The 27,556-nt window shown below is 39.1% G+C and overlaps 1 protein-coding gene across 1 annotated transcript; it reads right to left on the reverse strand.

The window, feature by feature from the left end:
* Positions 1–796: 796 nt before the first annotated feature.
* Positions 797–27,556, reverse strand: TES (testin LIM domain protein). Its single transcript, XM_038155116.1, has 7 exons — positions 27,446–27,556; positions 17,403–17,488; positions 9,091–9,343; positions 7,610–7,945; positions 4,075–4,290; positions 3,394–3,552; positions 797–2,249 (listed from the first exon to the last, which is right to left on the reverse strand). The coding sequence occupies exons 1-7, from the start codon at positions 27,470–27,472 to the stop codon at positions 2,058–2,060; spliced, it is 1,269 nt and encodes a 422-aa protein (XP_038011044.1). The 5' UTR covers positions 27,473–27,556; the 3' UTR covers positions 797–2,057.

Here is a 27,556-nt window from a genome sequence, read left to right on the forward strand (position 1 = left end):
AAGGGAAGGGCAAGGAAAGGTGCAAAAGATCTTTTCACAGTTCTTTATAAAAGTCAGCTGCATCTTTCAGAAGAGATGTTAGTGCATGGCTGAGGACAGATGTACTCAAGACACATACACCCCAGTCACTATTAAGCTACCTCATGGATAATCATTAAATAAGCCCTTATCCCTCCCCCTGACACCATTCTCACAGCACTTCCTGTACAGGTTAAAGTACATAACCTGGTGCAGGTTAAGTAGCACTTACATGGAAAAACCTTCTCTTACTGAGACATTCTGGTGTTCCTTGGTTTAAACCTGCAAATCTGGCAAGGATACAGGTTATTGGTATGAGCTGAAATACATATACTTTTTGTACTTCCCGAGGAACTCTGAGAAAACCTGTACAGGCTTCAAGAACATGGATGCAAAATTTACAACTTAGACAACATGTAAAAATCCCAATGTATCTCAGTGGGCCCTATTTTCACAGGACTCAAAGGATCACAATGCACTTTATTTTCTCAACACATTATCTCACTTGTATGAATTCTAAACTTCCCATCCAATGTCTCAAAAATAGTTTATATGAACAAAAAATAACACTAAGTTCTGAAGTTGTGCATTTGTTGGAACAAGACACACTGTTTTGCACCTATAAGCACATTAACAATGTTACACAAGAAGTAACCACTGCACAATAATACAGGACTTCAGTTTTTAGGAAATAATGTCCAAGCTAAAGTATGGGAACATTTCCCTTCCTCTTCGCCTCCCCTGAGGGGGACTGAACAAAAACAGAATTAGTAGACAATTTAAAGTGAAAACCACTAATTTTATTTATAAGTGTTACAATACAATCACCATAAAAATTACAAGAACTGAACATAAGATTTGCATAGACTTTTCTTTAAAAATTAATTATTTTACTATTTTTTTTCAGGCCAAAGACTCCCCATTCAGTATTTGGCACAAAGATATCTAAGAAGCTTCACTGTAGGCCTATAATTATTAAATAAAAGAAAGAGCCACACATTTGGTTTATCTAGTAAGCAAAGCTAATACACAGCTGTGAATTTTTTCACTCAAATACTGTAAGTTTTCTGGGAAAGACTTCTTCATGCTTTGGTTCAGAACTTGGAAATCAAAGGCAGGATCCATTTGCAGAAATACATTCTTGGAAATGCATACAGTACTATGTGCCACATCCCTCTTGATAGAAGGCACAACTTAGGAAAGGAACATTCATGATACAAAACAGAAGCCAGTTCTGAAAGGCTGAAAGTGACACCCACTACTTCTGGCAAGTTTTTTTTTTTTAAATCTAAGCAAGACCAACTCTTATTTTCTAACACCAACACCCCCCACCCCCAATCTATAGCATTACTTTAGTATTTGTAAAATTAAAGCTTTTCCAGGCATGAACAGTTGCAAAAAAGATACATGAGCCAACATTTTTCTACTAGTGGAGTTATTTTCAAAACTAGACATGAGAAGTCACTATTCCCCAAGAACCCATGTGTCAAAACCACAGAAATTATTAGAGGCAATTTTTTTTAGTGTCATTCTCCCTGTATACTTGAAGTCAGGAAAACAAAGCTGTACATGGCAGTAAAACTGATCATTTTGTCTAAAGTGCTTGATGAAAGCAGAAAAACTATAAAAATGATAAATTAGTGAAACCAGAGGTGGAAGAGTTACATTTATCATACAAAACAAGATAAATTGGAGCATTTTCACATTTTCTTGTTCCATTAGACAACATACAGCAGAAAGATTCTTCACAGTGAAGAGCTCCCTTAGAATGTATAGAGTTTGTAACGCATTTTTCTTACATTTCTGTTTTATGAAATAATTTGAAGTAAGACTCAGAAACAATATTCCAAAAGAGAAAATATTATTATAGCTAAGAAAAGAGGATTACATAGGAAGCTTTAGACATTAAAAAAATCTTTGGGAAATGCTATTTAATACTTTCAATAATTTTAAATGCCCTGACACTATATATTTTACAGTAGAAATGCAAGAGCCTTTGGAACACAGCAATACTTGATTAGTTCTGTGCATGTCTTCTTTTAGGACATCATCTTTTCCTTACATCCCACTGAGCAGAAAAGCATCCCTTCCACAGATATGAACTTCTGGCCAATCAGACACTTGCTGCAACAGGAGCACAAGAAACATTCCTGTGTAGCATGCCAGTTGAAGTTGTTGTAGGTTACACGCTGAACCTCTGGATCTATAGCATTGTGACAGCCTTGGCAGATCTGTGGAGAAATAAAACAACACTGAAATGAAGCACACACATGCCCTCTTCAAGTGCAATAAAACCTGGAAATCTTAAATGTTTTTGGAGGAGAGAGACAGGTGTTAAAAAAAGCTTTTAAGAAAAAGTCACCAGCTTTTGATTTTTTCTTTATTTTTAAGTGTTTTGATTAGAATTCAGCTTGGGGCACAGAATAATAAAATGAACACGCAAGTTATTTGCTGCTGGGACTAAGCTTAGACAGTTATGATGGTAGGGATTTCCCAATACCCAAATAAACATAAAAACCTTTTATGTCAAATGGCACAGATCTTCATATATTAACCTAAATATGCGATGAGATTAGCTACAAATCTTCCTGTGCATTGACAGCTCTGTGGTTATGCCAAATAATTAAGGGTTATTACAAAGTCTTGAATGCAATTTATCTTAAAATCTGGTTGTTCACAAATTATAATTTAGACTGCCAACTAGAGATGACCATTTTTTTTCCTCCATTCGCTACATAAATCACCTAGGTGCACATTAGACTGAGCCCCCAACTAGTAGCTAGCTAACTTATAGATATGAATGGACCATCATCTCAGGTTAGTTTCCAGAATAACCACAAATCAAGAACTACCATTCTTTTCCAAACATCTAGCTTTATCCTGTCAATCACTCTCCTTTTTAACATGTGTGGGTAGAAATAAATGAAACAAAAGTACCTAGATTGCAATATTTAACTACAGGCCTTTAGCAGCAGCTGAAGTTGCTTCCCATCAGGCTCAATGAACTACAGTTGATGACAACTAAACATTTAGCAGCATCACTCATCTTCATCTACTTTATTCCTTCTGTTACCAAATCCTGCTTCACCACTGGCTGAGTTCAAGGTGTTTTTCCAACAGGTCCCCCCCCCCCCCCCCACCCTCCACCCCAGCAGTGGATTTTGTTCAAGTTTATGAAGTCACAAAACACATGCCTGCCTAAAATTGTGAGTTTTGGTTTCTTTCTCCTGAAGGGGAAGAATATGACTGACTTTAGCCTAAATATTCAATTTATACTATTCACATACTCCCAGACTGAGAAAAAGTAAGAGTTTGAAGCTCCACAGACTTATGCTCCCTTCCTTCACAACACCAAGATATCTGTAAGGACCTTACCACAGCATGGTTCTTCATGTAGCAGGATTTGCAGACTGGCTTGTCATTCACTGTTATATAGGTTATCCCAGCCAAAACACAGTCACAATCAAAACAGCAGAAGTGTTTCAGATGCCAGTTTTGCCCTTCGGCGAGAGTATATTCATTGCTGAATATTAGCTATGGGGAAGATACAAACAAGTGTACAAGTAAGCAAGTACATTCATTTGAACAGTGTACCTTTTAATAAATCTAGCCTCTGGATGTTTTGTGATTTGCAAGGAACTCCCAGTGGTTCCACCATTGTTTGTTTCCCAAAAGCCTCCATGCTGCTCCCAAGAGCTCAGAGATGCCAGAGGCCCCAGGAGGGCTGTTCCCTCTTGCTGCCCAGGGTCAGTTTGGCCCCTAGCATCCCCGATAAAGAAACAACTGCGTAAGTGTGACTTGTTGGAGAATTTGTCCACACATATCACATCCTATGTCCCTATACATTGTGCAAAATCACCACCAAATCCAAAGCAAACTATGGGTTTTCCTGAATGTGCTGTGTCCATATTGGTTTCAGTTCTTTGCAACTAAAACATCAACTATACTGGTGAAGGCATATCATCTTCCTGCACCAAAATGTTTTAGTAAAACTCCTAAACACTCCTCAGGGGAACAAACTTTTGTGCTAGAAGAAAGGACTAGGATATTTCCTACCTCGTCACATCCAGCACAGCGGGGTCTTTCACTATCACAATAATGTCTTCCACAGTACAGGTTACCATTCTTCCAGAAATAGATCATGTCTACTAAAAGTTCACCGCAGGTGCAACAGACGAAACAACCTGGATGCCACAATTTGTCATATCCAGCACGTTCTGCATAGACAGCAGGGTCACCTTCCTTCATGTTCAGTTTGCAGTGATAGCAGAACTGGAAAGAGGTTATTACCAAGTTAATTAAGTCTTTGAGAGCTATATTTATAAAAATTACATGCTATCAATATATTTAATAAATTCCATCTTTCCAGATTGGAATTAAAACATTAGTTTATCCCACAAGCAGACAGCAGTGGTTCAGGATATACCTGTACTGTAGTTTAGGTTCAACTAAGCCATTCAAGATGATGCACATTCCACTGTCAAAGCATTAGTGCTCCTTAAAAGGATTGTTGTACTTTGCTGCATTCACATTCTGTAATTGCAGTCCAGTGTTTAAAGTAAACAACAGGCAATTATAGTTCATGTTATCCTCTGTAAACCTTACATGCTTAGGAACAAGGACAGAATAATGATCCTCCATCCAAGCTAACCAACTATGACTAGAATGCATGACAAGGAAATGGCTGTACGTACAGGTCATGAGAAGACCAAGCCATATCTGCATCACAGGTGGGGAAAATAAAAAATTAGTGAATATTTCAAACTGATTCTGCTTAAAGCTGTGTTCTAGGGATGCTAGTCAGTCATGGCTGCTGTCCAACAGTCTGTGATTAATGATTTTAGGACAGGAGAGTGACTATGGATAAACTACAAAGCTTTCATACGCAGCTACACTACAAATAGCTCCAGAGACTTCACAAGCAGACTTCTGCCCTATACCTGCCTACAGAGAGGGTTGTGCCATCAAGTAAAAAACACAGATGATTTATGTTACTGAAGCAAAATTTTTTATCTACAGTTTAATCACCAGTTTGGCATTTCCTGCACTCCAGCTGGTCTCTGGACTGGGCTGAACATCCTGGGAAGGTTTTCCTCTATGACTCACATCAGCCACAAATGGCTTTGTGTGTGCAAATAAAAATAAAATACATTTGAATTGCCTTGGCTACAAGGCATATTGATCAGATCCCAGATACCTGACAGTTTCAAAAGATAGACAGAAAGCCACCAAAAGAAGAAGAACAACTTGGAACAGAAACAGAATGTAGAATGCAGGGAAATTACTGAAAGGGAAAGTTCAAATATGCATGTACGTAACAGTTTCTGACACCTTTCTTCTTTAGACCTCATACTCCAAGAGAAGCCCACTGGAAGGTAAAGTAGCTGCCTAGACCCAAGTCTAGGCAATGTGATTCACTTGCCTACCATTTACAATATCTCCAGCTTGGTGGTTAAAAGGTACATAAAAATTTCCTTCTTTACAAGATGAAAATATGCTAGGTACATATTTTTTCTTTAATTCAGCTTTCAGTCATGGTGAAAAAGCTTTGTATTTGTAAACACAGAGACAATTACTACAGGTGTATTTATATTAATAGTGGAGATCTGGTTGTTAGTGTTGTTTGGTTAGCTTTTTTATTTTTTATCAGGTTTCAAAGAAGTGCAGTCTATTCCTATAATGAAAATTAATTTTTCAAGAGATTCTTTTTACCACAGCTACAGGAATACAGCTTTCAAACTCAGTCTGAAAAACAATGTACAAGAAAATCTGATGAGCAAAAATGCAGAACCAATAAAAAGAAGTGTAGACATGGATGGCATTCTTCTGCTAAGTATTTAAGAGCTCTTCTGTATCAATTTATGCTGAACTGTTAAAAAGCAGTTGAGATAATGCTAAATCATACAGCTGAAACAAAGTCTCGTTGCAAAAAATAAGACCCCCACAAATACTTAAAAATAACATATCTAAATCCTGATTATTTAACACAGTGTGAACTCAGTACCTAACAACTGATAAGCAACCCAAATGTCCACTTATGCTATTAAGCACCTACAAGCCTCTTTCTAAATCACAGCCCACAGTGATAATATATGCTTGGCTTAAACTGCAGGAAGAATACTCAGGTACTGGAGTAAGAAAAGTTTGGAAGTGATAAACAGGTGTAATGTAAAAAACAAAGGACCTTCTGATACAATTACTCATGAGGACAGAGTGCCTCCTGCTATTGACTTATTATAGTCCAAGGCAGTTGGTCAGCAGGGTACAATGTGCATTTCTATAGGTCTTCCTTAGGGAGATAAGAATTGCTGCTGTGAAACTAAAGTAAACCAGCAGGAAAGGCTGATATAAGACAAAATGACAGTAACCTAATCAAGCCATGGTAAAATAACTTCTTTTTTAGATTCTCCATAACAAGACAGTGCCAAAAAACCCCACAAAAAACAACCAACCAAAAAAAAAAAAAAACCAAAACAGAAAAACCCCAACCCAACAAAAAAAACAAACAAAAGCAAATAGCTACAGGTAACCAAATGGTACAGCTTGAAAATTTTTAGGGTAAGTGGCCATGTCCAAAGCTAAAACCTAAATGCTGATTTTAGATTTCACACCAATAGTCATACATACTGTCAGTTCAGAAACAAAAAACCACATCAAACCCCCCAGTAATACCAAAAGTCAAATTCTACAACCAATGTTAAGCAAACCATTTTCTCCATCTAGAACTCGTATATTAATTTTCTGTAAGCAACCTGCAGACAAATATTTTTAAGGATTCAAACACATAATAGCAACATTTCTAGAAATCAACTTATAGCAGAGCTTTTGACACTCCTAAGTAATGCCTACCTCCACTAAACGGATCTAATGTTCCTTCAGTAATCCTACCCCTATTTTGAATTTGTAATTGGTAGTTGAGACATGCACAGCAACAGTTATGTCAAAATACTTGATTAAGGATATAATTTTTGAAATATCAATGAAAACTGGGTAGTTTTATATACTTTGTTTTTTGTTGAGCTATTACAAGGAGAAATCAGATGCCAAAAGAAAAAAATAGATTAAAAAAACGGAGATGAAGATGAAAACAAGGCTAGTCAAAAGAGCCATTGTATGGTTCAACTTGTTGGACACAAGATGGAGACATGTTACTTTATCATTCCTTAATTTAATTTCACTTTAAACACAATTTGTCAAGTGGGTAATTTCAGAGCTTTTCCAAAAAAGAGGAGAAAACAAGCTTCTAAAATTAAACTAACTCTTCAAGAGGAGGAGAATGTAATAATTACTCCATAAGACGACACAAACTTTTTGATTATTATTCTGTAAAAGCCACCCTAATATACTATGTCCAAGCTAACATGTTTTTGCATTGAGGATGAAAATGTCACCTAGGAAGTTATGTGCTGCAATGAATTGAATACTGTCAGAAACCATGGCTCTATGCACATTCACATTTTCCAGTTCCTTCTTTCCCTCCCCAGATTTTTGCTATTCCAAATTAACAAACAATTTAATTGGGCTAAAATGACCAAACAGAACACTCAGATGATAATACCTTCTTGCTTTATCTTTCCCTTCTTATACTTACATATTGAGATGCTTTCTGACCTGGGAACTTCTCCATTGTTCCAACTGCAGATGAGGTACCTCTGCCACCACCATTTTTCAAGTTATTCTCATCAGGAGCTCTCACTTCCACTTCACCAGGGAGCTTGACATCTCCTACACCAAGTGCCTCTCTTTTGTACTTCTTCACAAATTGTTCCATATGCCTCACTTCACTGGGGGAAAGCTCGTGGCACTTGGAAGGATCCTGATCGTGAGCAGGCAGCTGCTTTGCCAACTGCTTCTTCCTGTACTGCGCGCCCTCCGAGCCAGCAACAGGCTGCTTCTCCTTCGGTAACATCTGCATGTACTGCTTAGCCTGAACCAGCAGGAATCACACATTAGATGGCACTTCAACTACACACCCATTCTCATAAGCAAACACAACCAAAGTAATCTCTACTGTTTTTAGCGACAGTCATATTTGTCAAAAACAAGGTTTTTTTCCATAAACATTAAGCTCCTGAAAAAGTAATGGAGATAAAATACAGCAGATGCATTAACTGGCTTCTTCCCAGAGTAAGAGAAAAGACTCCTTTTTAAGCCTTTTACAATATACAGAAAAGAGTTATTACTTCTCTGAATAAATAACATTTACACAGCACCTCGTCTCTATCTATGAATACTGATCATGAGTACAGTCTTAGAAAAGTAGAAACTGAAATAATCTGCTTGGGGCATACAGCCCATTGAAGAAATAACTAGCTAAATTAAGGGAAAAAAAAAAAGCCCTCATTCAAATAAAGCAATGACAAGGCTAAAAATCAAATTGGTAACTGAATGTTAAATAAGTCTTAGATGCACAAGGTTTGATTAATTCACTGAAAAAGAGTAATTTGAGATAATGTCATTCTGGCATGGATTGCACAACATTTTGGTACAATAAATTAGTAATCAAAGTTTGAAAAGTGAAGCAAGATCCTCAGAAGGCTATCTACCATCTCATCTACTTCTGCTGAAAATATACTGGAAGAGAGCTGCTGTTTTAGATGTCAACACTGACCTTGTTCTTGCCATATACAGTAAAAGCTATAAGCAACATTAAGTGTTCCCCTTAACTTTAAACAATGATACAAATTGATGTGTTGTTGGGAATTGTTTTTTTTTTTCCTTTAAGCCTACATGCCATGCAAATGTTTCAACTTTATTTAAAAAAAAAAAAAAAAAAAAAAAAGAGAGAGAGCAGGTTACAGAAACTGGACTCCAGGGACTTAGTAGATAAATCTTAATCCTATGTATTAAAAACTACCTCACCTCCCCAGGTGAGGTTTTTAAGAATTTCTACAGACAAACTTCCATGAAGCAAGATGACAGATGCAAGACTCTTCAAACAGGCACCATATTTTCAGTTTTGAGGAGGAAGAAAGGAAGACTACAAGAGGCAGTTATCCTTCCAGTAAGCTCTACTACTTTATCTCCCAGCAGCTCTTGACTTGAACATGAAAAAATGTGAGTCGGACTTACAAGCGTCTGATTCTGAACAGGAGGAGCCCACTCATAAGTCACAGTATCGATGGTTATGTTCTTCTTGGCTGGCACTGGGCTGGTCAGTATCATCACATTGCGTTTATACACGGGATTGCTATCATTCTTCAGCTTTGCAATCAGCGTTGTGTATTTTGTATCCTCAAAGAGTTTCCCCACTTTCCGATCTTCCTCACTGCTTGAAGGGATATCATGCTCCTCCTGGCCACATTTGCAGTTGCGGCATATTTTCCTGAAATTCAGGGAAACAGCAACAAAATTACAAACTCACATCATCTGGGTATGCAGTAACATCACCAGGAACCCAAACCTTTGCTTTCAGTGCTTTATTTAGGAAATATACACTTTTTCTGCAGAATGTCAAACACCTCCTTTATGTGTCCTGTTGTATTATTTACATTGTTTATTTACAGATACTGTTATCAGATAGATATCAGTTAACTACACTAATGCATTTTTAAAATCAAGCTATGTCATTTCTTCAGTTACATCTCAGTACTGATCAAACACATACATATCCATTATCAGTCACCTACCAGATTTATTATAAGATAAATTAATGCATCAACATGATTCCCTCAGCAATCATTTGCTTGGGATTTAAGTTTTTCAGCTGCTCTTTATACATTTTAAGTTACATGCACTATACTATTTTCTTCAGATGTACTTCACTGTATGCACGATATCTGGTTATCACCGGATTGCTATTGCCTGGAAACAAATATTTCCAAGAAAGGAAGAAAATACAGACATATGAAAAGTATAATTGCACAAAGTTCTGTTCAAAGCACAGAATTTAAAGAGAAGATGAAAGAGAAGTTAAAGGCTTATATGGATAAAGCCTTTCAAAACAGCTGTGAACCAAGTCAGAGGTACTCTGGCACGTGCTGTAGAGAGACTTCACAGAAAACAGCCTTAAAAGGTAGAAGTATATCTACTTCTTTGGATATAAATTATATTCTTTCATATACAACATATTTCAACTGCTTTGGCTAATGAATATTAGAAAGTAACTTGTTACTTTAAGCATAATTAAACAATTCACATATAATGAACAGAACCTAGGATTAGACAAGCTAGTTCATTATTTATTAACAGCATCTCCAGAACTTCAGTTCAAAGCAGTCAGCCAGAAATCAGTGAAACTAGATGTTAACTAAAGGTTCTTATTACAGACTAAGAAAACAAATCAACCTTCTGGATCTCTAGAGCTTGAAGAAGAATAAGCAGTGTTTTACCCCATTATTTATCCTTCATACAGCAAACAGCATAAACTACTAGCTATAAAATGCTTCTGAACCCTGCCTGCCAAAACTCATCAAACTCCAACACTGTTCTGCATCTTGTTTTATACAGTCTTGAAGGCAAGTTAGGTACCACAAGTCACAGGAACACAACAAGAACATGCCATGACTACAGCAAGCCCCTGAGGTAATGGGAAAAGAAGGAGGACCTTTAATTTGCAACCTGAAGTGATACACAGCCAGCCCCAAACATATGGTCTCTATATGTGCACCAGTTTAGGATGTGGGGTCCTAACATTTTAGTGTGTGTTGGAGGTTGCCCTGGTCATTTGGATACACAGAAAACATACATTGTGGTAATTTAAGTTTTAAAACCCACTCGAAATAAAAATACCTAAACTCTAAAAATCAGCCACTTATTCAAAATAAGAATGTTAAGCAGAAGTGACTTTACTTTGCAACACAAATACCTAGAGATCACTAATTGAGATATAGACTGTCTGACAGCTTCCAACTAATTTCCACAACAGGGAAGATGTGCAGAATTTCAAAGCTGATACTTACCTGAATAGCTACTATATACTTTGCAATCTCCCATTTTAACAAAACATTCAAGCATGAACTAGCACTTCCCACTAAGCTTAAAATTTTACTATGCATCTCAAGCACTCAAAACATAAATTTTTGCAAGATCTTCAACATCTGTCTACACAAGTCCTTTACATAGCTAATACCTAGAGACTATTTAATATACTAATAAAGCAATTCATATTCACTTTGCTCATCTTTCATGGCATGCATGTAATTATACCTTATTACCAATTCTGAGTCATATCTGTTTGGAGATCTAATACCAGGTGACAGAATCAGACCTTGCTTTTTGCAGATTTAGTGATTTAAATCATGATCACCATACAGCTTTATGCCTCAAAGTGCACATGCCATTGGAATTGAAGCAGTTTGTCCATCCAAACGACAATAAATACTTTATTACTCTTACAACTTAAATCTTTAGCAGCAGTAACCCTCAGTTTTAGTCTTGTGTTTTGATAGGATGTGATTTAACAACACTGGTGAAGACCAGACGTCCTTGGGCTCCCTGCACAGACTCAACTGAAGTACAATCATGCTGTCCAGAACTGCTCTGCTTACAAGACAGACCCCAGTGAGAACAGTTCATACTGCTGTATTGCCTGTGTGGTCACAACTACCACGTGACACAGGCTGGGCACTCTACCCCCACTACAGCATCCAACCGCAGTAAAGCAGCATTGACAGCAGTGAGAGACCGGACCACCCTCCACAAGCTGTGGTGGAATTCATCCTAAGACTTTCATGTGTGCTGGAAAAGCCACAAGACCACCTTATTTTTGCTCATGCTATGTCATGAAATTACACATCTTTCTCCTAATAGTATCCCTTCAGAATAGCTTAGAGATCCTGTTTCTACTTTCCTTTAGATGAACACTGTGACTCAGCTGCTGTTATTATTCTTGGTCCCACCTTGAAAGCTTAATGTTTCACTGACTGCAGTATATGTGAGAGATTTTTTTTTTATTTCCTCATAAAGAAGTAGTGGCAAAGAAGTGAAAGCACACAATTTGTCCTTAGGTCCTTCCTGGGACTCACTGTGAAAACTGGCATAGAACTACTGTGCTTTATACTTGCATTGAAAATAATGAGGTACTCGCTAATCTTCCCTACCAGGAACCCACTGAAATTAAGAATTTGACTGTGTACATTTCAGTCTAATCTCCTTGCTCTTTCAAAATTAAGTGAATAATTCTTTACCAACAGTTAGCAAGAAGCTGTTACAGGGGCTATGTAACAAGTGTAATAGTAGCCTTGGCATTAGAACTTGCGTACCATCATGCCTCTGAATACAAGACAAAACAATACAATACAGAAAGAATGTGGAGAATGCTGAGTCACAACTGATGTCAGCATATCTCAGTAAATCGAAGAAAAATCCCCCAGGATGTTGCCATTTCCCATGCTCCCAAACGCTCCCCCTGGATCTCAGCCACATGAAGATGTCCATACAGCTGCTAACAGCCCAAAAAAGTATCCTGTCCTGATTTATAATCTTTCCCCTTGAATAATTTCCAGCACTAAAAGATATCCAGTTGATACTTACATACATAACTGTTCCTGAATAGTACTGCTCACAATTTAGTCCTAACTTCTTTCGCTAGTTGCCACAGAACAATCCTGCTTATTAGTCACTCACTGTGACTAATACCCGCTGAAGAAGGTATTAATAATTTCTCTTTAGAACACAATGGCTGGTAATTTTTTTGACTGTATATTTTGGAGTATCTAGTATATAGTATCCAGTATATAGTAAGGAGGTGTTAGGGACTCCTGCTTATGTCTTCACAGCTCTCAGGACCTCATCAAATCAGAGCAATGTTCCCTCCCCTCCCCCCTCCTCTAATCACAGCAATTTGAATAGTTTTCCCACTCAAAACATGGAAGATAGGGAGGAAACTTCAAAATGTATGGAATGAAAAGTTGCATATCGCTGTGAAGACAGGTCTATTAGATAGGGCCGTACTAGCAGGTCTGCAGTAGTTAGAACAAGGAAGAAAGGGATGGAGATTCCATTCTCTCTAGTGATGAATTCCTGTGTCCTGAATGTCTACTGACATGAAGGATCAAAGACTTCCAGTTCCTTCTCCAAAATCAAATGTAAACCACCGTCCTGATTGCCCACATTTTGGTGTACGGAGATGAAAAATAAGAGAGATCATGATTGTTCCTGTGCTGGCTCCTAGTGACAGGAAGCAGTAGCTGCAAGCATAGAGAAATCCTCTAAGACCTCTCAAGTCCTGAGGCTTGTGCCCTCCATGCAGAATGACTAACCTCCTCCTATTACATAATCAGAAATCCAGATGGTCTGAGTATCTCCACTGGGGAAGAGACCATGCCTCTCTGGGCAACCTGTTCCAGTGCTTGGTCAACCACGCAGAAAAGAAGTTCTTCCTCATATTCAGGTGGAACTTCCTGTGCGGCAGTTTCTGCCCACTGCCCTTTGGTCTTATTGCTCGGCCTCACCAAGTCGAGCATGGCTGCATCCTTTTGACACCCTCCCTTGAGATACTGATGGATATTGATGAGGTCCCCTCACTTCTCGAGGCTGAACAGGCCCAGCTCCCTCAGCCTTTCCTCTTGAGAGAGATGCTCCAAGATGCTCCAGCCCCATAATCATCTTTGCTGCCCTCCACTGAACCCATTCCAGGAGCTCCATGTCTCTCTTATACTGAGGAGCACAGAACAGGACACAGCACTCCATGTGCAGAATGCACCCCAGGACACCATTGGCCTTCTTGGCCCCCAGGGCATACTGCTGGCTCAGGGAGAGCTTGTATTCCATAGGATGCCCAGGTCTTTCTCCACAGAGCTGCCTTCTACTGTGCTGGTGCATGGCATTATTCTTCCCTAGGTGCAGGACCCTGCATTTGTCTTTGTTGCATTTTAGATGGTTCTCCTCCACCCATCTCTCCACCCCGTCAAAATCCTCCTGAAGGGCCACACCTCCCAGCTTTGCATCAATGAAATTACTGAGAAGGCACTTTGCTTCGTCAGCCAAGTCTATGATTTTATTGTTCCTTCTGTTATGTTTTCTTGCTATTAATGCAGCTATAAGTAATTGCCACTGCTTTGGACTGCATCTCAATGCTTCCCTGCCAGCTGTAGTATCAGAAAGTCTTAAAGCCAACTTAGGGCACTCCCTGCCTTCCACAGACTGTATCTGTGCAGAGAAGCCTCATGATGAAAAAGATAATTCCCAAGCTTAAGAGTCTTGTTCTCAGAGGTTTATTTTAACATCTTGGGAAGTCACATGGGGGACAGTTTCCACTTTCTGGTATATATGCAGCTAAGATAAATCAGAACCTTCTCTCCTGATTTTAACAACTTCTCACTCCAGTCCCATAGTTCCCTCTAGTGGGAAATACATTCCCAAAAAGCAATATGTAACTAACTGTAGCAATCTCTTATATCCAGCCTGACCCACTCGATATGTGTGGGGGTTGTTTTGCAGCCTGAAATAAATCTAAAACCTAAATTGAAGACCTTCTCCACATTCTGTTGCTGTTACAATTGGACAGAAGCATGATTCTGATGACAATTTTAAAAGTAAAAGCTATTAACACACTAAGATAAACCAGGCAATTGTTAACCATTCAACTACCATTGTAGACCACATCTCATTTTATTACTATCGTATCCAGCTTGCAACACTGAGGCTATCAGAACTTCAAAATTTAGGAATAAATTTTACTAAAGGCTTGGTTTACCAACATTTCTGTACTAGCCTCAGTTTATAGTTCTGCACCTATAAAACCTGCCCATGCAGTGTATCAAGATTTACAGCACAAATGCCTTAAATGTCACCCCAGGAGAGATATACTCCAAATACTCCCAGAATAGAGAAGAAGGATGTAGTAACTCCTTGTAAAGCCCGGCTACTCGGTAGGTACACTTGGGTCTTTTGCATGGAAGTACAAAAAGAAATTACATGTTGGCTCTTTGAGGAACAGCATTTTCACGTATCAGACCAAGAACTGAAGCTCCTCGGCTGTCCCCAGGAGAGGGCAGTGTCAGCCTGGCACAGCCCGCAGCAGAACCACGCCCGGCACACGCTGCCGCTGCTGCCCCCGCTTGCTGGGCTGCATCTGGCTCCCATGGAGGAGCCCTTACTTACAGCCCTTACGGAGCTGTGCTTCGGGGTTCTAGCTAAAACAGCCTTGACAGGACCTGCTAGTACTGGGCACTTCTGGTACAAAGCCCAGGCTTCTCTGGTTTTGAACTCTGCCCCCCACCCCACCTCAGCAAGTGGAGAAGCTGGGAAGGGGCACAACTGACTCAAACTGGTCAGTGGGGTTTAAATCCTACATAATATCATGATCAAAGACCAAACAAATCAGAAATAGAGGATGAAGTCAGGGTTTCTGACTTCTTAAGTAGTTACTGCTTGGAGACTGGCTGGACATCAGCATGCTGGTGGGAGATGGCCAGTGACTCCCTTTGCAGCACTTGCTCACCCACCACTTCACCTACTAAACTTTTTCAACCCATGAGTTCTTCACTTTTGTTTCTCCTTTTCTGTCTCCCACCCTAATGTCTGGGACAGGGAGTGAGCAGCTGTATGGGCGTTTGGCTGCTGACCAGGGTCAATTCCTATCCCCAGTTATTCTCCCAATGTGTAACTGTTATTACAATTCTTACTTCAACACTTGTCTTTTACAGACAAGTAGCAATTAAGTAAATTGGTAAACTTGAACTGATTGACTATTCATGTTATTCTGTCCACTTGTGCTACAGTTTGTTCCTACTTAAAACAGAGTTTCAGATTTAAAGGCTAACAACTAAGTAAACAGACATTTGGGATGCAATGTGTTCCATTTAAGTGGTGAACTACAAAAATATATGCATCATGCAAAGCATATTAATATATTTTTCCCTTTGAAAACTATTTACACAGAACTGAATTAAGACCTCAGATTCACACTCTTACTGTCCCCAGTGGCAGCTCTGCTGGAGAAGCTATTTTCCAATCCATTCTTGAATTCTCTCAATTGCTAACTTTTTGACTTTGTCAGAGGTATGTGCCACATTTGTCTGACACTTAGATGAAGCTTCTCAGACTACTTCCAGCCACCTTATTTATCTGGTCTATCCTATATGGATGTGTTCTGATGAGCTATGTTTTCAGGACCTGGCACAATGAGCCCTAAACACAGGAAGACAGTGCAATATGGATAAAGAAAAACACGGGAAAAAAAATCCAGATACCCACACAGAAGCAGACACCTTTTAACTTTGCAATCATACTACAATGTAAACAAACCACTTTAGACATTTTATTTCTTTTTATTCCAAATTATTTCATATTATAGAATAGCCTAGCAATTACAAGGTGTAACATTGGCAACTAAGAAAAAAAAAAATGTTAACTGGAATTTTTCCTCCCCCACTTGTAATTTCCCCATCTGGCATGGTGACTATGAACAAAAGAGCTTTTGGTAGAAAGTAACACAGTTTCTCATCTAACAATGGATAAACACTATTAACTTGCACTTTTAAAAATTCTCTTCTCTAGCATTACTTACATTAATTCTGTTTTATTTTACTATTACTTCTACACACAATCCCTCAGTGGTGCAGTGGATACTGAAAAAGTTTTTCCAGAAATTATTTATTTTATCTTTAGATGATCACATTTGCCTACTAGTGCATAAACACTTCTTGATCTGTGTCATTATTTGTAAGTTGTTTCTACAGCTACATATTACAGATAAGAATACGGCTTCTTGATTATATCAAGTTACATCTTAAAGCATGCCCAATATTACCAGTGAACTGGGCCAGTGATACATAAATGCACTGATACACATATTAATGTATATTAATATATATACATCTTGTTTCAGTAAAGCAAGAAAGGTCTTAATGAAATAGAAAGTTTCTGCAAAAGTAATGACAGACTATTTACTGCTATCATCAACTCCCTGATTTAGGAACAGTACACCATCCAAGGCTCAGTATTATCTAACTTATTTGAATTTATGTGACAAACACAAGTGAGAGCTCCTCCCCATCTAAATATGCTGTCGGTGTGCACAAAGTTTCAAATATTTTCAAAATAATTTTACAAAGCATCTCAGATCAAAGCTTATGTATTTGGTCAGGAGTCAAAAAAGCATTTTATTACAGAGATAAACACTTCTCTGTCATGTCTCTTACAGTAAGGCTAGATATATTTTTACAAATCTACTTCAATTGTTTAGTCAGCTAAAGCAAATGCTGCAGCAGAAGTACTACCATTCACTTCAGGGCAGATAAAATGCACGTTCACAAGTGATTAGATACTCTGTTGTAATGCATCTGAGAATTTCTGGCCCTGAACTGTGTCAGCTTTTTAAAAACATCCTAACAGTTTAATTGAGACAGAGAACAGAAAAGGTTACTTAGATATTTGCATACATATGTCAAGATCTGCAGTGTTGAGTCACAGCTCAGGATACATTTGGTGTCACTTACCGCCAGTAATGAAGCTCAAATCCTTCACACTTTTCCTTGCATTTTAAGCAGGGGGCACCAAATCCTTCCTCATGGCCCAAGCCCATCTGTGAACAGAGGAAGATGACTACAGTCAGCTTCAAGTATTATGATGCATGAATGATCTTACTGATGCCTTTATAATCTGCAATCCACAGGCAAAGCAAAAGATGAAGCATTTGACTAAGCTGACATAAGGACAGCACTAGGGGTGCACTCACCTGCCTACTGCATCTATACAAGTAGCAGTGGTCACACAAGCCTCTACACAGGACTGAGCTAAGCAGGCAGAGGTAACCTTAGTACTCTTCTGGTGACTTTTCTCCCCAGCCCAGCTTGCTCTACCAGCTTCACACAAGAGAAGAAGCAGATTCTTGGCAGCATTTCCTTAGATCTAAGGCTGTGAAATCAGTGTAAATGAGGCCAGATGACCTCAAGTCAAAGGACATTTAATCCAGCTATCTGGACAAAGTGATTTACAGTACATGACTTGACAAAATACAGGAGACCAAAAAATAAACAGACCCCAGATTTATTTGCACTAACCTCGAATAAAGGAAACAACTAAGTGGTTTGTCTAATATTTCCAAGTATATTTGAGGCTACTCTGATAGTGACCGAGAGTAGCACATACCTTTTACAATTACATTTCAGCTGGACTCATACCAGCTGACTTTCTGAGGGGAAAGAGAAACAGCACAGTTAGCAAAATCAATGACCAGAAGCAATATGTAAAGGGTTTCAAAATGATGGATGACCAATTCACAATGCAGAGGAAGTATCAGAAAGTATAGACAACAGTGCAGAGTGAAACTATTCACACAATATATCAACACATCAGCAAATTTAACCAAGTAACAGCCACTTGTAAGTTTGAGGTGATAAACAAATATGAAGCACAATAACTTATGCATTCATACAACACAGTAAAATTAAAGTGTCTCACTCCAGCACTTTAAATCTTTGAGGAACACAGCTCTCAAATCAGACAGATGAAGGACCATGGAAGAGTGGCCACAGCTGGGAATGCAGGCTCATGCCTAAAAGCAGAGAGGAACCCATCCCCAATCCCCACACCCCACACAGTAGGAGTGCTCCCAACTAGCTGTAGGTACAAACAGCTCACCTGCAGTTTAGCTTTTACCATGAATGGAAACTGAGCTAGAACTGACAAGTTCTGGTACTAACTTTCGTTCTGGCAACAACACAATGCCAAAGTTAATTATATGTGGTGATAGTGTTTTATTATTTGTTTTGCCACTTACTGAGAGAAATCATACTACTACTGCTGTATGTACAAGGATATAAACCAGGTCAAGTTTTCAACTTCGTCTCTGTTCAAAATAAAGAACAGATTATTATTGAACAAACCTCTTGTTCAATACAGAACACATGGTAAAATGCAGGGAATACCATGTTTTCAGTTACTTTATATTTAAAAAGATCACTGCCTCAACAATCATCAGACACCCCTGAGGAAAACTACCCTGAAGATCGTGATCTATTTAGAAGAAGGACGTATGCTGGCAGCTGTTAAGCTACTGCTGGGATGGACAGAAGGACATGACATTATTTCTTCCATATCTGCAAAATTAAATACAAGCTGGCTGTGATCATAGTGACATCTTCACCAACCTGAGGGCTCAGGAAGTTCACATGAGGTGCTAACCTGAAACCTACCACTAGATATGTAAAATAAGCATAACTTTGAAGAGTACGTTCTTTATCAGCTACACTTTAGATAAGCTAACTGGTTAATACAAGTTCATCTTCACTGAAGATGGGCATTTATAGAACTCTTCTCATCTGGAGGGATGGGTAGGGCGAGGAAGGAGAGACAGGTTGTTTGTCCGGTTTTTAAAGTCATCCTCTCTAAAAAGTTGTTCAACTTAAAATATGATTGCACTGCCCTAATAAACAAACAACCCCCCCCGCCCCAAAATCCTGATCTACCCCCTCCCCCAAAAAATGACATCTTTATCCTATTCTCTCTTGCTGCTACTTCAGTTACAAAGTGTCATTACTTCTTTATGCTCAGGCTCTCCCTTCCTTCAAAAAGAGTGGAATGAGAAGAAAGAAAAATATTCATAAACTCATTATTAGTACGCAATTAGAAGATTTCAAAACATAGGATCACTTGTAACAATTACAACAGTTATACTGTTTTATACTACTGAGAAGTAAGCTTGGCATTTCAAAAATTTCCAAAGCAGGATCTGAAATTCAAGTAAGAAATATTAAAGAATTGCAAAAACCATTTAAACTGTTATTTCCAAGCCTCCTAACATTTAAGGTTCTTTTTTTAAGCTAAAAAAAAACCTCTTCAGAAACAAATTAAGGAGAGGAAATATGTGCTATCTAAATGCTCCACCCAGAACACACTCTCTCCAGACTACAGGGACAACAACCAGCCAGCAGTCTTAGTGCAGATTTCTTTAGAAATACAGCATTCTATATTCCCTCCCCAGAAATAAAGAGCACACCATTAGGTAAATGATAGTGCAGCTCAAGACAAATAAATTGAATTAGCAAATGAGAGAGACTTGTTTTGAAACAGGTTTTTCAGTTTGCTGTGAAACAGAAAGAAGGGAATTACCTTTCTATACACAATGGGCACTTAATGGAAAAGGTTTAGCACAAGACTGAAAGGCACACTAAAAACCAAACGAAATGTGATTCTAGATGCACGCACAGCCTCAGCCTTTGTTCTGACAGAGAAACTATATGGCTGCTTGCCAAAAATTAAGACATAAAATAGCCAATCTCAAAAGCACTGCAGGCTATTGTTATCCACAAGTCAGTGCATTACACATATTTCTCCAGAGTCCTGTCATGGGACATCCTTCAGCTGTAAGAAAGCATCAGCCTCAGAAATGATTTTGTTCTTCAGCAGCCAATTTCCAATGTAGTTTAGGAAATTCAGAAAGCCTAAAACTTCAGTGTGGTGCTTCTTTAGAGCTATCCACATCTATCTCCGTGTCTTCTGCAGAACATGGCCAGCTCCAACCAGAAATACCCAGAAATACAGAGCAGGCTGAGCCCTGGAGAGGTAATGCATGTCTGGAACAGCAGGGAACCCATTTCCCCCATAAACGGAGTTATGGGAGAAATGGCACAGATAGGTCAGCTGAATCCTGCCAGAAGAAGGTTCCTGTCTGTCTACCACCATTAATTTTCATTTTACAGCAAAAGCTAACCAAACCCATCTGGTATTACCAAAATACCAGTACCAATTTAAACAGCCTGAGTTGAGAAGTTGATATACCTGTGACTGAGATCATCCATTGAACACTGCTTTCAAGATTAGATAATACCCAAGGGCAAAAAGCTTTAAGTGGTCACAGCCAAGTGACAACTAGTGAAAGACTGCCCATTTCAGTTCACACTGGAATCTAATGACAAAAGCTGGCTGACTTTACAGTAAGGAGGGAGTCACACATAGAAGCTTATTATCATCTTAAAAACCCAAATGATCACATTCAAGTGTCTAAGAGTTTCTTCAGAAATGTAAGAGAAACAGCAGTTCCTATGAAATAGCTTAAACCTGGCTTATCAGAAGGGTTTATTCTAAAGTTTATTGAACATTTCTTATCTCCTCAGTCCCACCACGAGACCAGAATTAACTCAGGCTCAAGCTGCTTTTCCATCCTCACTCCAAGAGGACTCCAGTACCACCAGATAGGTGAGCTTCACCCTGCCACAGACAGTAGGACAATACTTGTACTCAGCCTCTGCAAAAGATCAAAAACCCTTCCAGTGTTACAGATCCCTCCAGAATTTGAAAGGATGTGGCTACACAGTGAGAATGCTGTCATTAATGGATTGCAACAATTAACAGTGAGCCTCAATCAGAATTAAACTGTCTTCACTATCCTTTTTGAAGAGCTTTTTCCTGTGCTTGAAGGTGCTTCAAGCACAGAATTGAAGTGATCCATGCTAATACTATTTTTAGATTTACCATAAAATCCTAGGAATGTTCTAGTTTGAAGACTATTTAACTATTGATCTATTTGGATGTTTGAGTGGGAAAGCACCTGTAGAGAGCAACAGATTTCTAGTACATCTTAATGTGCTTTAGGCACTTTCAAAGAAGAGAAGGTAAAGCAGGAAGGACAAAAAAAAAAAAACAAACCCAAAAGATAAGAAATCTCACTGCTGTGTTGCTGAGATCTGATCTTCTATCACTATATTCTCTACCATCAGAAGTCTTCTCTAGCAGGGAAACACACTAAATGGAAAATTAAAATAGGTTACAGCATTCAAACTTTAAAAATAGGAGGGCAATGATACTTCTTATGATTCCAGAATGATAAAAGAACAAACCACTACAAAAGACATATGAATATCTGGACAATGCTCTTAAAAAACATTGACAGACACTGCATGAGAAGGCAAAAAAAAAACCAACCAGATCTGTAACAAAGAGCAGCATCCCACAAATCACTTTATATTTGTTTTTAACATGTCTGTTAAGATAGATGGCAACTGTGACCCTGGGGTTTTTTTAATATGTGTTTTGATTTAGGGAAAAGTTGACTGGAATTAAGAACCCTGGGTACTGAAGTCCATTTTGCACAGAAAGAAGGATGCCAAAAAGTGGTTGCATCAAAGAAAAATATTTGGAAGATGATCTGGACAGGCAGAGGAATAAATCAAGGAGCTGCAGTAGCCTGATAGTACAAAAGTCCCAGAAATTTATTTTATTGTGGTATCTTTTACTAAATATCAAGCAGCTCAGAATTTAAATATTTAAGACACTGCTACATAGTGTACCTTCAAAAGGCTAACAGCTATCAACGATAGCTCAGCTGATAGAAAACAAGTGTTGTTTATTCACAAAGTCCAGCATTACACTAGCTAAGTTTGACACACACACAATAACACAATCTGTAAACCTCCAACACAACATCCATCATCCTGAACTGCAGAGGCATTTTCACAGTACTTTATGTATTTTGTTTTGACATCAGCACTCTTAGCCAGTTGTGTCCTCTAACATTAGGTTTTGAGAAGCAGACATGGAAACCTACACATTCACTTTCAGGAGCTTCAGTCATGCAGGAAAGTGCATGCTTTTAATCTGCTTTTAAAAGCTGTAGCCTAGACAACCTCAGACTGAAAACCAGGCACATATAAAGTTAGGCAGACTTTAAAAACAACAAAAAATTCCCCAACAAAACCAGTAACACATACACAGCAGTACTGGAGTACAGTTAGATCTGGTATATTGTGGAAATGTCGTAACAGAAGCCTCCTTACTCCTTTAACCTGTTCATTTGACCAAGTTTGAGATGCTAGGTAACAGGTGTGACACGCTTTCATCTGAACAGCTCTGCTCTTCCTGAAGGTCTCCAGGACCTAAAAGAACCTCACCACCCCACCAACTTTGGTCATAAGCAAAAACTATATATATGGGGCGTTTGTACATATACATCCCTATAAAAAACCATGCATATATATTTTTATATATATCTATACACGCATAACCAATACATAATATTAGCTACATATAAATAAAACATGCATATCTATTTAGATTGTAAAATACAATTTTAAAATATACTACATTACAGATCTTACTCTACATATGAAAAAGCAAAAAGATCTACTATAATTGGTTTCCATAGCAGTGACACCAAAACAAACAGTGACCTCAACAGGAAGTGCAGCCCAGCAGACATTACTAAATCATGCTTTGCAAAACACAGAAAAGTTGACTTTGCTCCTATACATACTTTATTCATTTATCAAAGACCATTACAGTTGTTGACTTAGCAATGTCTAAAACACTCAGTGTTTGGTTTTCCAACTGTAACAGAACAAAGTAAGTCTCACACCATTGAAAAATAACCACACAAATTCCACACTAGAGAAGTTGCACCTCTTCCCCCTAAGCTGCCCTGCCCCTGCTGCACTGCAAGCAAAGTTCTTTTTATAAAGCAAGAATTATACTGTGAAAGTTTATACAGAACAGACTCACTGCCAGATTCTTATTTTCCCTAGTGAAGCATGAGACCGTGCTGCCAGCAGGGCTGCAAAGCAGGACCGTGACCTACTGATTCATTTTACCAAGTTCACAGAGGTGGCAGACAGGGCAGCAATCCAGGCTGTTAGAACAAAGTTCTGCTAGAGTATTCAACACAAAGCATTAAATCTTTATGCTCCCTATAGCCTCAAAGTAAGGTCTGAGAACACAGCATATATTGTATTTGGGAGAAACAGTGGTCTTTGTTTTGCACAAGTACTTTTCAAGCTGGAGCTCCTGTTCTTACCCTTCATTTCCGTTGTGCAATCATTTTATACAAATGCTATCTTCATGTTCCTCAAATGCAACAGCAAATCTAATTCCCCCTGAGAAAAAGGAGAAAACTGTACAGTTTCCCCTAAATTCAAAAGGAAAATTGTAACAGACTAGGAAAGTCTTTGACTTAGTATTCACAAGGCAGCTAAAAAGACACTATTCACTGCCTAGATGTTTGCCAGTTAATTAATAGCTCTAAAACACACGATGAACTGACCACAAAATTTACATGACCACACATTTGCATATGTTCTGCATACATATTGCTCAGTGCAGAAAGTTCATGCTGAAATTTCTGTTTCTGGCAGGCTGTGGCTGTCCAGAGCCCAGGATTCAGACCAAGCAAGACATCTGGCTACACAGTAGTACTGGTTCCTTTGGCCACTTATTGAGACAGCAAGATGAGTTTTACAACACATGAAAGAAACCAAACAGAAGCTAAATTAAAAGTCTGAGCCAAAGTAACTGTGCCCTTAAGATTCCTTAAGAAGGAGGTTAAACAGGACTGCTGCTTTTCTGTCATGAGACAGAAAGTACATAAGGTATCCACTGCTGAAAGGGTGGGTCAGAAATTGTGGCAGGTGGGGCAGTAGTTCTTCCTGCTGAAGAACAGGTACATTGCTGGAGTCCTAGTGGTCTTGTACTGGAAGGAAGCAACTCCAATCAGACAGACTGTGGTAGAACCATTACATTTGGAGAAAAAAACACCCACCAAACCCAGTATTAACAATGAAAACAGACTTTCTCCGAGTGATTTTTTTTTTTTTTCTTCACACAAACCTAGACATGTAGATATAAATGTATGTAGTAGCTTTCCAAATAGACAATACAGAAGCTCAAAAATGAAGAATGGTATCATGGATTAATGACACTTAGAGAAATCTTAGGAATGCCACCTTGGAAACTTCACCTATCAGGTTTCCCAGAAACAGAAAACATTCCAATATATTACCCTGTACAGTTATAAATTAGCAGTTGTGGGTTGGGGAAGAAGCCTTTTTACAGCACCAGCTGAGTGTCTGAGCCTCCACATCACATGCTGCTCCAACAGGCATTCATTTCCTTCTGCTCTGCTGAACACCAGGGCTACAGAATAGCCAACATCTAAACTCAGAGTTCAAAAATGCAATGGAATTACTTATCTGGGGACAACCTGACAATTTCTGCTTTCTTCTGCCCAGTGTTATAGGAAATTCCTGCCCAACAGGCAGATTAGCCACTCACCACTCCATAACATTTACAGGTTATTTGCCAGACAACAAATACGTACAAGTCACTACAAAATAAAAGGTTACATAAAGTGCATTTTGTAAAAGAACTCAAGCTATTTTGCTCCAGGGTGCAAGACAAAGACAGGTGACAACTACAGCATGTGGCAAAGCAACCCATTGCTGCTGATAGACTAAAAATGTGACACAGGCACCTCCACCTCAGGACAAGTTTCTTCTAAAAGCCAAGTAGTTCACTGGTTTTCATAATCTTGACTGGACACTTCTCAGAATGTTCTTCCACCTTTCAAGAAAAAAGGAAGTTGGCAAAAAAAAAAAAAAGGCAAAAAGATAATAAAACAATCAGGTTGAGAATTGGAAATAAAGGACAGAAAAGGAAGACACACAGTTATTCCAGAGTTTTCATGACACTGTAATTCTATTCAGTGTACAACATATAAAGGAAGTTCTGATTAAATAAATTTTGGTAGTCAAAAAAGAAGAATTTTGTACCAAACTTGTGGGTACCTAGGAGTACCTTCCCAGTTCTCCCGGTAGGGACTTTCAGGGAGCCTCTTTTGTTCTCTTGGAAAATGAGCTTCATCCAAGTTACAAAGAGAAAGAAGATGAGAAGATGTGAGCAAGGGAGGAGAGACAGCACAATAACAGACACAGTTTTCTGAATGTATATGTAGCGGAAACAGAGAAAATGTGATGGCTTTTAAATCATAGACATCTCTGCATATTAACACTAAAGCAGAGCAGAAGAGAAATACTACTTTCATAAAACAGCTTTGCTGATTTCTTTTACGGCACTAGCTTTTGTGTCTATTTGAGCAGGTTCAGAAAAGTCTGCAGGAATCTTCAAAGTTGATGAAGTAGAGAAGTAAAGGATGAGCAAGAAAAATACGGCAAAATAGTAAAATAAATTTAAAACACACACAACTACCCAATAATTACAGAGTAATTTCAAGCAGATGTTCAGCAATTACAAGTTCACTCAAACCAAGACTCCATTATCAGCAGAATTTTATCAGTCATTTCACACCCCATATTTATTTTCTCTTTAGATGAATAAATTCTGAATTAGAATGCTCTATCTTCCACAAATGTGTCTTTCACCTCCTGGAGCTCAAAAAGCTTTCAGCAAACAAGCTCTGTGATGCCATCAAGTTTAGTTTTAAATTGTGCTAAGAAAATACAAGCAAATCTACTCAAGAAGCTTATTTTCATTGCATACAAGGAGTACAGAAGGGGAAGGACCCCGTGCACACAACCAGCTTCTAAAGACAGCAATAGTACTTAGCTACACCTGTCTATACACTGATGGCCTAATGACTGGGGGTTGAGACAGGCAGTTCCTCCAAAGCAGGATCCTCACCAAGTGACACTATCACATGGTGACACCACTGGAAGCAAGCTGTAACTCAAGGCCACCCATTGCTAGGATTCAGCCTTAGCAGGTAGCCTTTCACACTACACAACTACTTCCACCCCCAAGTCAGTTTCTAGCCTGCAAGCTGGAAAAGCACACAAGTATACAAAAGTGAATGTCTATTTTAAAATAAGCTGCTACCTTTAAATAAAACAATTCAGGAATAAACCCCCCATACATTCACACAGCACGCATTTCAAAAGACTACTTTTCAGACATCAGTGAAGGCTATGTATAGATTTAACCCATGTTCACCTATAAAGCTCTTTTCCCCCTTATCAAATAGTAGCAAAACAGATACTACAAATAAGTTTTTAATTTTAAAAAAGTCAGTGCTTTAGCACTACATTTAATTTGTGAAAGAACTAGAAGCAAAGACTTATAAGTATCAAACGTGAAGTCAGTTTTACATAGGAAGTTTTAAATGGTTAGTTTTGGAAAGAGAGTCAATACAATTGGATTACCTATTGCTTTCTTTTACTTACCTTTTGTTCCTTGCCAGTTTGACGCAACTGATTAGTCAATATACCATTAAATATAAAGAAAAATCAAGCCCAGGCTGCTCGCTCAAGGGGGTAATCCATAGGAACGCTGATAACACTCGTAAGGAGTCAGTCACATCATAGGTCTGAAATCAATCACTAACACAACCACAAACAGTGGCTTGGCTGCTCGTAATTTAAGTTCCATACCTACATACACAGCGCACGTACATGAAAACAGCTACCAGATCTCAGGGCTTTCCTGGGGGAATGGGGGGTAGGGGTACCGAGCACATGTTTTACTCGCATGACAGAACAGCGGTACGTCCCCACCTGGGGCACCAACCGCGGCGACTCCCTACGCTCGGCAGCGACGATGCAGCCCAGCCGTGTGCGCACCGGGGCTGCTCGGCAGACAGCTCTCCTGCGGCGGGGCCCGGCCGGGAAGCGCGGGGCGCCGGGAACGGCTGATCCCGGCACCCGAGGGGCGACCCCAGCGCAGCCCCTGCGGGGACTGCAACACCGAGGCGGGTCTGCCATTCCCCAGAGCGCAGACACTGACATACTCAGGAGAGAGCCCGGCGGGCAGCCCCCCTTACCTTCTTGACTTTATTCTCCAGGTTCATGGCGGGGCGGGCTGTGGGGCGGCTCCCACGGACGAGTCTCCGCTCGCGCGCGCTCCGCCACGCTCAAACTTCCGCTGCCCTGCG

Source organism: Motacilla alba, chromosome 1A (assembly GCF_015832195.1).
Source record: "Motacilla alba alba isolate MOTALB_02 chromosome 1A, Motacilla_alba_V1.0_pri, whole genome shotgun sequence".
Classification (NCBI taxonomy): Eukaryota; Metazoa; Chordata; class Aves; order Passeriformes; family Motacillidae; genus Motacilla; species Motacilla alba.